The sequence below is a fragment of the Lemur catta genome, chromosome 7 (assembly GCF_020740605.2).
Source record: "Lemur catta isolate mLemCat1 chromosome 7, mLemCat1.pri, whole genome shotgun sequence".
NCBI classification, from domain to species: domain Eukaryota; kingdom Metazoa; phylum Chordata; class Mammalia; order Primates; family Lemuridae; genus Lemur; species Lemur catta.
The window spans coordinates 69,774,474-69,788,010 of NC_059134.1; the positions used below are offsets into that span (position 1 = coordinate 69,774,474).

The window sequence follows — 13,537 nt, forward strand, 5'->3', positions numbered from 1 at the left end:
AGGAGATTTGAGGATCCTCCTGGGGCAAACAAGAAGCCAAAGGAAGACTCATAGCTACTTATAGTTTAGGGTTCTCCCCAATAAAATATCAAGGTCATTTCCTATCTGATCACTCTATATTCTGGCCCATCAATGGGCAACTCTGCTATGCACATCTTCTGATTAGCTCTTCATTGCCTCCTTCTTAAATATAAATCAGCAGCCAAGGAGAACTAGAAATATGAGGACAGCTTCTAATACGAAAAGAACAAAACAATTAACCTATATTTAATAGCCTCAGAGAGGGAAGGATAAGATGCTGAACCCCTCAAATAAAAATTAGAGGCCATAAAAAGTAACATAAAAGCTCTTAGAAATTAAAAATATGCTCAAAAGAATTGTAAAAAAATAAAAATTTGAAATCATCCTCCCAGAAAGTTGAACCAAAAAAAAAGAAAAGAAAAAAAAAGTAGAGAGAGAGAGAGAGAGAAGAAAATTATCAAAGAAACAAAGCAAGAAAATTTTCCAAAAGTGAAGGACATGAAATTTCAGATTGCAAGTACTCCTTCAGTACTCAGAATGAGAAATAAAAACAGTCCACACCAAGACACATCATTGTGAACTTTTAGAACACTGGTGAGAAGAAAGAAAGAAATCATATAACAACAACATCAACAAAAATAAAACAAGAAGAAAGAAATAAAGAAAAAATAAAAATCGGCCGGGCGCGGTGGCTCACGCCTGTAATCCTAGCTCTGGGAGGCCGAGGCGGGTGGATCGCTTGAGGTCAGGAGTTCGAGACCAGCCTGAGCAAGAGTGAGACCCCGTCTCTACTAAAAATAGAAAGAAATTATCTGGCCAACTAAAAAATATATATACAAAAAAATTAGCCGGGCATGGTGGCTCATGCCTGTAGTCCCAGCTACTAGGGAGGCTGAGGCAGTAGGATCGCTTAAGCCCAGGAGTCTGAGGTTGCTGTGAGCTAGGCTGATGCCACGGCACTCACTCTAGCCCGGGCAACAAAGTGACACTCTGTCTCAAAAAAAAAAAAAAAAAAGAAAAAAGAAAAATGAATTTCTCAACAGTCATACTGGAAATAGAAGACAGATGAGAATACTTTCAAAATTCAGAGTACAAATGATGTCTAACCTAGAATTCTTCCCAGAAAAGCTAGAAAGAAAAGTGAGAGAGTGAAGCATATATGAGGAACAAATAGGATTCAGGAAAAGAGATAAACAAGTGATGGGCAGAAATAAAATTAAGCAAATGAAAAGAGAGGAATGACTAACTCAGAACAAAATATATATGTAAGGAAATGTAATTAAAGCACACTATGTGGCTCAGACACGAATAATATGTATATGGTCTTAATAATGTAAACCCTAAATATCTATTCAACAGACAAATAGGTGATGTTATTATATTGAGAGGTTGTGATTTGGATAGGATGTGTTCTATTTGGGGGAGGGGTGATATATAGGACTCTTGTAAAGTACTTCCCTGATACATAAGCACCAGGAGGGCAGGAGTTTTGTTTTGTTCACTGTGGATTCTTAGCGATTAAAACAATGCTTGGCACATAGTAGGTCCTCAATAAATACATGTTGAATAAATGAACTTTTTCCTAAGGAACATTTCTTCTAGGAAATTTGTAAAGAAAACAGAAAGTAAGCTAAAATAAATACAAAGAAACTTTAAAAGCTATAGTATGTAGAGTCTATTTCTTTCTTTAAGACTGCCATCTTCAAAATTTAAAAGAAGTAATGACATAAAATATTTAAACTGAGCATCAAAATATTTAAGAGGCGATTTAATAGCCAGATATTCCTAGGAAACTATTCTCTGTAAATCCTTATGGTCGTTAGGTTGGTTGGAGATGCCTTGAAGCTCAGAACATTTCCAGGGAAATCAAGATGCAATTTTCTGGATTTAGAAAGCAGATTATTTTATTGACTTTTGCTCCCATTCACTCACTAATATCATACAAGGACGAGCTGAGGAAAACTGCTTTGTTTTGCTTTTCAAGCTGACGGGCTCCCAAAGATTAGAAGCCATCAGTACTCTCTCTCAGATTCCAAAAAGTTTTCACCAGGACACTGATTACTTTTACTAAATAGTAGAGGTGCCTTTTTGGATGAGCGATCTGCTCTTCCATCTAATGGATCAAAATTGGGTCATTCAGCAGCTTCCTGTGGAGCAGAGGGCGCAGCAGTGGTTTGTGCCTCGCGCGTGGCAGTAGGGCCATCTGTCCCAACACTTCAGAAGAGTCCTAGTGACACAACTGGGTCTTAGGAGAAGATGCTAGCTTTTTAGCCTACAGCTCCAAAGGTTCAAATTCCCTCAAAGTAATATTCTGGGGCTTCGTGGGAGGCCAAACAACAATCAGGACTCCTCTTGCGCTCCCCGCTTGCTGGGGAGCCTGGGGCTCCAGGGTCGGAGCCTCCCCTCTCCCACTCAGAGATGGGGCCGTGGCTGGGGAAGAGGCAGTGCAAAGGGCAGAGTCCCCGGTAGCGCCTCCCAACCTTGCCTTTCCAGTCCGCAGCCCCTCTCCCAGGCCAGGATGGAGAGAGGGACACAGAAGTCTCCCCTATATTTGCAGGGCTTTGCGAGGAAGGGCCTCCAAGTAAAGGCCACTTTGGTGTCCCTCTTCGCATCAAAATTGAGCCCAACAATCTAGATGCAGAGAGACTTTGTTATATAGAAATATCCCTTAGAGAGCTGCGGTTTCTGGCGCGGAATTGCAAAGGTCCTGGAAGTTCTCCTGCTCTGCCTTCTATCCGCCCTCAGCCGCGTTAGGTGGAGGCTGACTGCCTTCCCTGGAGAGGGAGAGACTGCAGGTCAGCCCGCCTCGAGGCACGCTGTGCGCGGGGACTACAGGCAGGGCGGAGTCGGGATTCTTTTGAGACGTTACTTGGAGTTTCAATTGTCAAGTGTTGGCGGTCAACTCGTCCTCGCCCCACCAGCTGGGGCCTGCCACAGAAAAATGACCTGGAGGCCCCCCTACCGCACCCCGTCCTTCCCCCACCCCCAGCTCCTTATTGACCTACAGAAACAGTGAGCACTAGCCGCGGGAACACCGCGAGCCTCTGGCTTTGCCACTTGCTCCCACCCCGGGGCGAGGCTTCCTGAACGCGCTGCGCTCTAGGATCCCAGGGGCGCAGGGCGAGCCTGAGGCCTGGGGTGTGTAAGTGGCGCACCCTCTCTTTCTCCCCACCAAGCCCACCCGCAGCCCGCTCCAAGCCTCTTCTGCCAGACCTGGGATCTTTCTCCCCAACCCGGGAGCAAGGAGAGCGTGCAGTGCCAACTCCCAGAACCGGGCTTTCCTTAAGAAAAAAGGGAGAGATTTGAGTTCTTGTGTGTGGATATGCATGTGTCGGTGTGCATGTTTGGGGGACAGTGTGCAGCCCTGTGTGCAGAAACCGTGCCTGTTTCTGAAAGCAGAAACACGCGGAATTGCTTTTGGGTTTGGGCGTGGTTGGTTTGGGTTCGTGCGCGCGCCCTTTTGCAAGGGGCTGGTGACGGCGCGTCGGTCCCAGCAGTGCTGACTGTCTTGCGAAAGAGTCTGTGTGAACGCGAAAGGCAGAGCGTGTGGCTGGGGTCCAGGTACAGGAGTGCTGATTCGGGCACCGGCTGCAGCTGCTCCCCTCCGCCGGTGGGCGCTGGACCCCAGCGCTTCGGCGCTTCAGGGAAGAGGGCAGGGGCGTGGAGTGAGAGAGACTTAGGGACCTTGGCACAAGCCGTCCCGGCCAGGCAGCTTGGCAACAGAGGCCAGAGGCGCAGGGCAGCTGTGCAAGCCAAACGGGCGCGGCGGTGCCGGGTCCTGGATTGGGACAGGGGATGCTGGATTGGCAGTGGAGAATGCAGGGACACCAGAGGTGGTGGTGCTGAGCCCTCTGTGCAGGGAGTGCCAGCTTAACCCCTTCCTCAGTCCTCTCTTCAGCTCCTACCCATCCCAGAGGAATGAGGAGGAGGCTTGGCTGCCAGAGTGGGAACAAAAGAATCTTCTTTGGGGGCCGGGAGCCCAGAGAGGGCGCGAGGAGTCAGGGGACACCCTCCTCAAGGGGACCCAAGTGGTCCAAAGAGATAAACTTTTCAAGGCGCCTCCCCCTCTCCAGCCACTCCTCCTACCCTGCCATGGGCTATTTCAGCTGAGGTCCCTTCAGAACCCAGGACTACAGCTCAACGTCCCTGGGGGGCCAGGTGGCAGGCTCGGGGCCCCCACTGGCGTGGCCGGAGGGACTGCGAGGCAGGAGCTCAGAGCCAAGGAGGTAAGAGAAGGTCGGGCCCCTCACGGTAGGTGACGCCAAACTCTCCAGGATTTGTCCCCACTTTCTGGACGTCAAAGGCTCTCCACCCTCTCCCAAGCTCTCCAGCTCCCCAAGCAATGACCTCCATGCAAATAACTGTGGGAGCCACAGCCCCCTCCCCAGGGAACCTGCGCGAGAAGTATGAGCTATGACGCAATCGGAGCTCGGTCGGTCCTCTCATTGGCTAGTCCCGGCCACTTTGGATTGGCCGCACGCGCTGGTGGGGACCACCCCCCCTCCTGCTGTCACTGGAATAAGAGCCCCGGGCTCCGCGGGGAAGGTGCCCACGGCAGGCGTTGTGTTCATCCCGGGTGGACCCGCAGCTTGCCCTGCCCTGAAACTCGCGTCGCCAGGTGAGGAACTTTCCATTTCGTTCACCCCAATAACCCTCCTCTCCGATTAGTTCCTCCAGTTTGCTCCATCTGCCTGCCTGCCCCTCCTACGCCTCTCCATCGCCATCTCGTCCTACCTACAGCGGGTAGTCCTAGCTCTCTTCCTGGTTCGGGAGAGGCGGGCGGTTAGGGTTGTCCTGGCATTTGCTCCTAAGGAGCGCTGGTGGAGCCCGGAGCATCCCCAGGGCTCAGCATGCGCGCTGGAAGCGCAGCGAGCCCAGGTAGGCTGGTCTGTGGCCCTGGCGTGGAAGCCGGTCCTCGTGCAGAATTCTGCCGGAGTTTGCTTCGGGAGTGCCTTGCGTCGCGTGTGTCCTCAGGGATTACTTTTGGTTCCCGGGATAGCGAAGCCCTGAGCTTTCCTTTGAGGCGTCTCCAGCCTGCGAGCGTCCCTAGGACATCGGCTGGAATCGGGGGCAGTGCTGTTAGCTGACCACAACAGTGGGCTCATCTCGGGGTGCTGGCGCCCAGCACCTGCTGCTAAACTGCGCTCCAGCAGAGTTCCGGCTGGGCTAGTCCCGAGGAACCTGTAACTGGCACGTTGAAATTTTCCCCAAATCCAAGTCTGAGAGGTTAGCGCTCCTTTCCAATCTACCCTTCCTGCCTTCCTCTACCATGTGTTGGCGCGAAGTCCAGCGGAGGAGAAAGTGAGAAGACAGACACAATGGGAGGACAAGTCTACCGCGGGGTGGCTTGGTTTCCGCATAAATCAGGGCAAAAGGGGTGGGTTTGTGTGCATGCGCGTGGCCTTCCATAGAATAGAACCAAAATCCATCCCTCCTCTCCGCAGCGAACTTGTTTCTGCTCTACCAAGCCATTCACTCACTGCAATGTAACTTTTGAGTTTCACAGCAGCCCTTCTGGCAAATGAACAGCACAGAGGCTCAGGGACTTGGAGTAACCTGCCTGAGATCACATGGCAGTCATTGCAGAGGCAGGTCTAGAACCTAGATCTGTAGCCTCGGTGCAGTGATAACGTCATCATCCTCCCTTTACAGGGAGGCGTCATGGGCTTCCGGAAGTTCTCCCCCTTCCTGGCTCTCAGTATCTTGGCCCTGTGCCAGGCCGGCAGTCTCCAGGCGGCGCCATTCAGGTAAGACAGCCTGAACCTGGACTGCACGTCCCACTGCCCTGGGATCAGACAGCTCTGTGCTTCTGAAGTCACGCCTGGCTGCTGGTGAATCAGCGCCTTTAGGTGGACAATGGCCTCCTGCCTTGTCTACTGGGAGTCAGCACGGCCACCTCCTCAGGGGAAGAGGCAGGGACCAGGAAGTCTGGCTGCATATCCCGGGGAGTGGGTAGGCAGGGGCTTACAGCCTGCGCTGGGTTTGCTTCCCTCCCCAGGTCCGCCCTGGAGAGCATCCCAGACCTGGCTACACTCAATGAGGAGGAAGCGCGCCTCCTGCTGGCTGCACTGGTGCAGGACTATGTGCAGATGAAGGCTGGGGAGCTGGAGCAGGAGCTGGAGACAGAGGGCTCCAGGTAAGGCTCCCCACGCCACCCAGCACAGGCCTCCCCTCCCCATCACACTCAGGAAGGCGTAGCCCAGGTAGGAGAGAACACGCTGGCCAGGGTCCAGGACCTGTTCACCAGGACCTGGGGCCCAGCCGGTCTCAGAAGTAAGCTGGAGACACTGTGTGGTTAGATCACATTTTAAAAAATCTATTTTTGAAAGCAATTAGGGAACGTATAGAATCACTCACTGTGGGAATTGGTCTTTGAGTACTGGGGAGACTTCTCAGCACTGGTTGAGTTAGGAGTGGTAAGTGTGAAGCCAGCCGATGGACCTGGCATCTTAGGAGATTTTAGAAATTTTACCATATATATTGTTCTTTCACATCTGCAAGGTGGGTGATTTCACATTTGCAAGGTGAAGGTGAAACCTTGCAGGGGGTGGGGACAGGTAGAGCAATGTCTGAGGTAGGTCTGGATCTCTAGATTGCGGTATCCGTAAAGACATGCATGTTGTCACCAGGCCAGGGAGGGCACCCTTCCACAGCCCCACCTCCCTGTGCTCCCTGAGCCTGAGCAGAGACCAGCCTGGCCCCAGCACTGCCCCGGCAGAGGCATGTGTCACACCTGCATCCACTCCAAGAACCCCTCTGCCGAGCATGGAGGACTGAACAGCATGTGGAATGCCAGGAAAGGTCACTCTTCCCCACCCAGCCCTTCCCCACACTGCCCTGGCCCACTGCACCTCTGAGCTCTCCTGATGGAGGATGTGTGAGCTGCCCTCCTGCCTGTCCCTCCTACTCCCACTTGAAGCACCCCCTGCCTGGTCCAATCTTCTGAGTGTGGCGGCCCCTGGTGCATGGTACCTTCTGGGATATCTTTTCCCTGTAGCCTGGACAGCTCCAGACCTAAGTGGTGCAATAATCTGAGTACCTACATGCTGGGCATGTAATCACAGGACCTGAACAACTTTCATCTGTTCCCTGGCATCAGATTTGGGCCAGAGATGTCTGGCAAGAAAGGGAACATAGCCAGCAGCTTGCAGAGGGGCCACTACCCTCACTTGGGGGTACCCAGAATGCCAACTGAACCCCTCTCACCTGTCCTGATTTCCTTTCCTGCTCCACTTTTACAAACTTGATGCTTCTAGATTCCTCTCTGATTGCTCTTCAAGCTGGTATTGGTAGCTTTGCTTATTACTGAGAATGTTTTAGGGACCTCAGGATGGAAGGAGAGAGAGCAGAACTCACAGACCAGGTTAGATATAAGAAAGCATGAGGGAAGCTTCTTGAGACCCCAGAGGATTTTGCAACAGCCGTCCAATTTCTGTTTCTTAATGTACTAAAATAAACACATCCCTCATGGCCCACCATTTGATGAATAAATCTAATTTTCTAAAAGGACCTGAGCCATGGTGCTCATTACTCTGGTCCACATCCAGGGATGGAGGGTGTCCAGTGCCTATGTTTATAAGAAGCCTTGGCTTCAGGACAGCTCAGTATAGGGCTTAGTGAATGATCCCTGTGACCCAGCTCAAGCAGCAAGAACAGTGTATTGAGGAGCAGGTAAGTACTTCTGCTAAAGGATGCTGCAAACCCTGTTGTCTGTGCTACTTCCAGGTAAGACTTCAGGGCAATTTCATATTCCCATGCAAAGTGGTTATTTGGGGGCCTGTGGCTGGCGTATGGTCTCTACATACTCCTTGTATGTCTTGGAGTGGGGCTGGGCCTTGTTGCCCACCACTTCATTGAATGCTAAGTGCAGGGTTTCAGCATGTGCCCATGGATTGGAACTCACTTTTGTTGTTGTTGTTTATTTATTTATCTATTTATTTTTTTGTGTGATGATCTTTGGGCAAAACTCCTAGTAAAGGTTGCCAGGCTATTTCCCCTAACAGCTTTGATAGCTGCACTTAGGAGAAGCACTTATTGTTAAGCGGTCTGTTGAAGAGCTGCAATTCTCTTTATGAAGGTCCCATGGGACAGGCTTCTCTCCCACCTCCCCCACCAGTCTCTCATTCGCAGGTCTTCTTCTCTTCTCTCTCTATCCTGCAAATCAGTGTCACTGCCCAGAAGAGAGCCTGCAACACTGCCACCTGTGTGACCCATCGGCTGGCAGGCTTGCTGAGCAGATCTGGGGGTATGGTAAAGAACAACTTCGTGCCCACCAATGTGGGTTCCAATGCCTTTGGCCGGCGTCGCAGGGAACTTCAGGCCTGAGCAGGTAAATGCCTCCAGGAGGAAGGTGACTGCCTTTGTACTATGGGATGGGAGGGGGAGGGATTTGGAGGTTAAGGCCCACACTTTGAAACCCACTGGCCCTGGTATGTTATTCAGGCCCCTGTTTCCAATTTCATTCTTCCTCCTGATGTAGTAGGTTCCTTCTAGAACTCAGTTTGAAATCACAACGCTAGGACAGGCTTCAGAAATGCAGTGTCATTTTTCTGAGAAGAGAAATGAAAAGCAATGCTTGCTGGATTCAGCAAGGGAGGGTCCTACAATTCTTACCCAGGGCCAGTCCTCATTAATGAGAAAGGGCTCAACCCTTGATCACACATTCAGACCGGAGAGCTGTAATCATAACCTACTACCAATGTTAGTAGCTACAGTGGAATTATTTTAATCTTCATTTGCCTTCTAAGCCTGCCTACAATTCATATCCATAATTCATAAATGCTGTTTAAAGAAGCACTTCTGTAAATTAGTGTTCTTTTCAGTAATAATTGTGATGATTCACTTTGTGTCCTTCTTGTACTTCTTTTCCCTCTCTTCCTTTTCTTTTTCATCCCCCTCATCTTCTTCCTCCATTTCCTCCTCCTCTTATTTCTCTTTTGTTTTCTCATCTTAGGTTCCCGTGAAGCTGCACTCACCACTTCTATTAATTTCTGTTGACAACAACTTGGTGAGAACGCCCCATGGAAGATACTTGTTTGCATCCTAATAGATACTGAAAAAAAGCACCTTTGTCACTTGAAAGGAATGAAACTGAATGCAAAATAAGCTAATACCATATTTATTGTGCATCATTTTCATATTTAATTCTATGTCCAGTAAATGTGATGGCATCTCTCATTAGCTTATCTGGTAGCAAATTGCTTCTTCGAGAGCCATCCTGTTGATCATGGCAGCTCTGCCAAACCTTAGGGGGACATGAAATCACTGCCTCTTGTGGCCTCTGGGGACACATGGTAATGGTGATGCTGTGCCTTGTTGTCTAAGAACATGACTGTATAATTTGTTTAAGAAAATGTCAATATTGTGCCATTTGTGAACGTCATCAAGATTAAAAACATATTTTGGATACGTTTGTTTCAAGACCCTGGTGGTTCATTTCAACTTGTTTTCCTATGTAATTACAATAACAATAAATATTTTTGAATGCTTACTATGGGCCAGATGGTATTTTAAGACAGTGCTTTATACCTGTGAATTCATTTAATCTTCATGACAAAACTATGAGGTAGATGCTATTATTCTACCTCACAGCTGAGGAAGCAGAGGCAGGGAGAAGTGAAGTCCAAGGTCATGCAGATGGATGGTGGCAGATCCAGGCATTTGTGTCCAGAGCTTACAGGTGAAACCAGTGCCTTATGTGCTTTCAACAGTGGCTCGTGGGACCACTGAGTCATTTCTTGGTCTAGCTGTCTGGACATGGTAGACCCTCAGATTTTGGAGTCACATGGAAAGTTTTAAACATACAAAAAAGCCTAGTCTTTATATAATATAATGAATTTTTTGTACCCATTACTTGGGTTCAAGAATGATGAGTGGTTAATGTTGTTACATCTACATACCATCTACTCCTCTGCCCCCATTGTATTATCACGTCAATACATTCATAAACATTTCACCATGTATTTCTAAATGGGAAGGATTCTTTAAACATAACATAGACACATCCCATTTAACAATTAAAATAGATTAACAAAAATTTCTTAATACCTTAATATCATATATCCAGTCATGATTCAAATTCCCCAGTTATCATTCTCAGATATATATATATATATATATATATCTGATATATATACAGATATATGTATATATGTATATATATGTATCACATATATGTATATATGTAAATTTAGGGCTCAAAGTGGGTCTTCACATTTGCTGTGGTTTGGATATGGTTTGTTTGGCCCTGCCAAGCTTCCTGTTGAAATTAGATCCCCAACATTGGAGGTAGGGCCTAGTGGGAGGTGTTTGGGTCATGGGGGCGGATCTCTCATGAATGAATGGCTTGATGCTATTCTCAGGGTACTGAGTTCTTGCTCTATTAGTTCCTGGAAGAGCTGCTTTTTGAAAAAAGCCTGGCACTTTCCCGCCACCCTTGCTTCCTCTTTCACCATGTGATCTCTGCATGCTGGCTCCCCTTCACCTTCTGCAGCCTGAGGCCCTCACCAGAAGCAGATTCTGGGATATTGCTTCTTGTCCAGCCTGCAGAACTGTGAGCCAAATAGACCTCTTCTCTTTATAACTCACCCAGCCTCACGTATATCTTTATAGCAACACAAATGGACTAAGACAATATTACTGCTGGTTGATACATTTTAAGTTTCTTCCAATCTCTATCTTTTTTCCCCCTTGCAATTTATCTGTTGAAGAGACTGGTTATTTGTCCAATAAAGTTTTCCACATTCTCCATCTCTACAGTGAGGTTTAATATGTATATCCCGTGAATTGGGGGTCAGACCTAGTGTGAATTATGGGAAAAGAAGAAGGAGATGAAATCAGAGGGTAGATGGGGAAGACAGATCATGTAGGACTTTGTAGGGAACAGGAAACATTTTGGCTTTTTAACAGTCAAGTTCTAGTCTGGAAAACAGAAACTACATCAGTAATTTTAACAGAAAGAATTTAATATAAGGAATTGGCTAAATAGGTATTAGAGTAAAAGGCAAAAGAGAACAAGAGGTAGCACAGAGGTAGAAACCGTAGAAAGCAGCTGCCATCACAGGGGTAGAAGGACAAGGGGAAGAAGTGGGGTAATTAGAACCTAGAAACTCGGAGAAGGATTCTCAGACCACTGAGGAGGGAAGTCGGCAGATACTGGTCTCTCTGAGGGGATTCAATAAGGCTAATCTAGGAGCATGGACAACAAAACTGGAAACAACTTCACTTCCAGAAAACAGTAACTCTGTAGGTGATGCTGACAGAAACAGAAATCAAAATTGGAAGGAGCCAGTTCCTTCTTCCTCATGCCTCTTGTCTCCTTTTAGGATTCCTGGTTGGCAGAGCCTAAAGGGAGTCCAGCTGTCAAAGGAAAATGCGGTTTGCAGAGTACCAGCCCCAGTATTTCATTTTAAACATGTGCTTTTAAATTTACAAATAGAAAAGTGCGTTCTTTTTGGTGTACAGTTCCATGAGTTTTGACGAATACACTGGCTCATGTAATCATCAGCACAATAAAGACATAAAACAGTTCCATTACTCCCCCAAATTCCTCCATGCTTCCCCTTTGCAGCTAATGCCTCCCTCAGCCCTTACCCTCCCACAATGACTGTTCTGTTCTCCATCTCTGTAGTTTTGTTTTCTCCAGAATGTCAGATGCATGTAGTTTTGAGTCTGGCTTCTTTTACTCAGCGTACTGCGTTTGAGATTTATCCATGTTGTTGCATGTATCAGTGATGTGTTTCTTTTTATTACTGAGTAGTAGTACATTGTAGGGATGCGCCACAGTTGATTTATTAATTTATCCATTCAAGGACACTTGGATTGTTTCCAGTTTTTGGCATTTACGAATAGAAGTTCTGTAAACATTCATGGATAGATTTTTGTGTGAAGATGAGTGTAGTGGGCTGAATGGGGTCCCCAAAACAGATATGTCCATGTCTTAATCACTAGAAAGTATGAATGTTGCCTTACTTGAGAAAGGGCTCTTTGTTGATATAATTAAGTTAAGACTCTTAAAACGAGACCATCCTGGGTTGGCCAGGTATGTCCTAAACCCAATGATATACCCTTATAAGAGAGACACAGAAAAGAAGACACACACAGAGGAGATGACATGAAGACAGAGGCAGAGAGGCATGAGCCAAGGAAGCCAGCGACTACCAGAAGCCAGAAGAAGCACAGAAGAAATTCTCGCCTAAGGTCTCTGGAAGTGCAGCCCTGACGACACTAGATTTTGGACTACTGGTCTCCAGAACTTTGAGAGAATAAATTTCTATTGTTTTAAGCCACCAAGTTTGTGGTAATTTGTTCCAGCAGTCCTAGGAAACTGGCACAACAGATTTTCATTTCTTTTGGGTAAGTACCTTGGAGTGGGATTGCTGGGTTATTTGGCAAGTGTATATTTAACTTTATAAGAAACCACTGAAGCTGGGTATTGTGGCTATAATCCCAGTGACTCTGGAGGATGAGGTGAGAAGACCACTTGAGGCTAGGAGTTTGAGATGAGTCTGACCCCATCTCTAAAACAATGAAAAGAAAATTAGCTGGAAGTGGTAGCATGTGCCTGCAATCCTAGCTACTCAGGAGGCTGAAGTGGGAGGATGGCTTGAGTATAGGAATTTGAGGCTGCAGTGAGCTATGATTGTGCCACTGCACTTCAGCCTGGGTGATGGAGCAAGACCCCATCTCTAAGAGAAAAAGAAACTGCAAACCTGTTTTCCAAGGTGGCTGTACCATTTTGAATTCCCACAGGCCATATATGAGAGTTCTAGTATTTCCAGAAGAGGATATGTAATATTATCTCATTTCCCTAATGACTAATGCTGTTGGGCATATTTTCCTGCGCTTATTTGCCATCTGTTTCCATCACTTTTGTTGAAGTGTCTGTTCAAATCTTTTGCTAAATTTTTAGTAGGTTGTGTGTTTTATTATTAAGTTTTGAGACTTCTTTCTATGGTGCGGATGCGAGATTTTTATCATACACATGATTTGCAAATGTGGATTGATTTTTCATATTCCTAGCAGTGTCTTTCATAGAGAAAAAGTTTTAATTTTGTTGAAGTCCAATTAATCATTTTTTATTTTATATATTATGCTTTTGGTTCATGTCTAAGAAGTCTTTGCCTAACTCAAGGTCCCAAGGTCTCAATGACTTTATCCTGTACCTTCTCATTAACGTTTTATAGTTTTATGTTTATATTCATGTCAGTGATCCATTTTGAGTTAATTTTTATATAAGATAAAAGGTGTAGATTGAGATTAATATATGTGCATATGTATGCCAAATTATTCTACCACCATTTGTTGAAAAGACTATTATTTCATCATTTAATTGCCTTTGTCAAAAATCAGTTGATCATATTTGTATGGGAATATTTCTGGGCTGCCAATTCTGTCTCATTGATCTATGTGACTATCCTTTTGCCAGTGCCATACTGTCTTGATTACTGTGGTGTTAAAGTAAGTCTGGAAACCAGAGAGAGTGGATTCTCCAACATTGTTAATTCTTTTTCAAAAT

At 46.8% G+C, this 13,537-nt stretch overlaps 1 protein-coding gene across 1 annotated transcript; it reads left to right on the plus strand.

Moving 5' to 3' along the window:
• Window positions 1-4,572: 4,572 nt before the first annotated feature.
• LOC123641659 (calcitonin gene-related peptide 2) lies at window positions 4,573-12,203 on the plus strand. The gene is made up of 5 exons (XM_045556545.1): window positions 4,573-4,639; window positions 5,674-5,768; window positions 6,020-6,157; window positions 8,187-8,371; window positions 12,062-12,203. Exons 2-4 carry the CDS (start codon window positions 5,683-5,685, stop codon window positions 8,344-8,346), a joined length of 384 nt encoding a protein of 127 aa, XP_045412501.1. The 5' UTR covers window positions 4,573-4,639; window positions 5,674-5,682; the 3' UTR covers window positions 8,347-8,371; window positions 12,062-12,203.
• The last annotated feature ends 1,334 nt before the right edge of the window (window positions 12,204-13,537 follow it).

Bases quoted from the DNA above. Each gene is read 5' to 3' on its own strand.
- LOC123641659 (XM_045556545.1), top strand. From the start codon at position 5,683: ATGGGCTTCCGGAAGTTCTCCCCCTTCCTGGCTCTCAGTATCTTGGCC. The intron at 5,769-6,019 runs GTAAGACAGCCT...TTCCCTCCCCAG, and splicing joins CTCCAGGCGGCGCCATTCAG to GTCCGCCCTGGAGAGCATCC. The intron at 6,158-8,186 runs GTAAGGCTCCCC...CCTGCAAATCAG, and splicing joins CTGGAGACAGAGGGCTCCAG to TGTCACTGCCCAGAAGAGAG.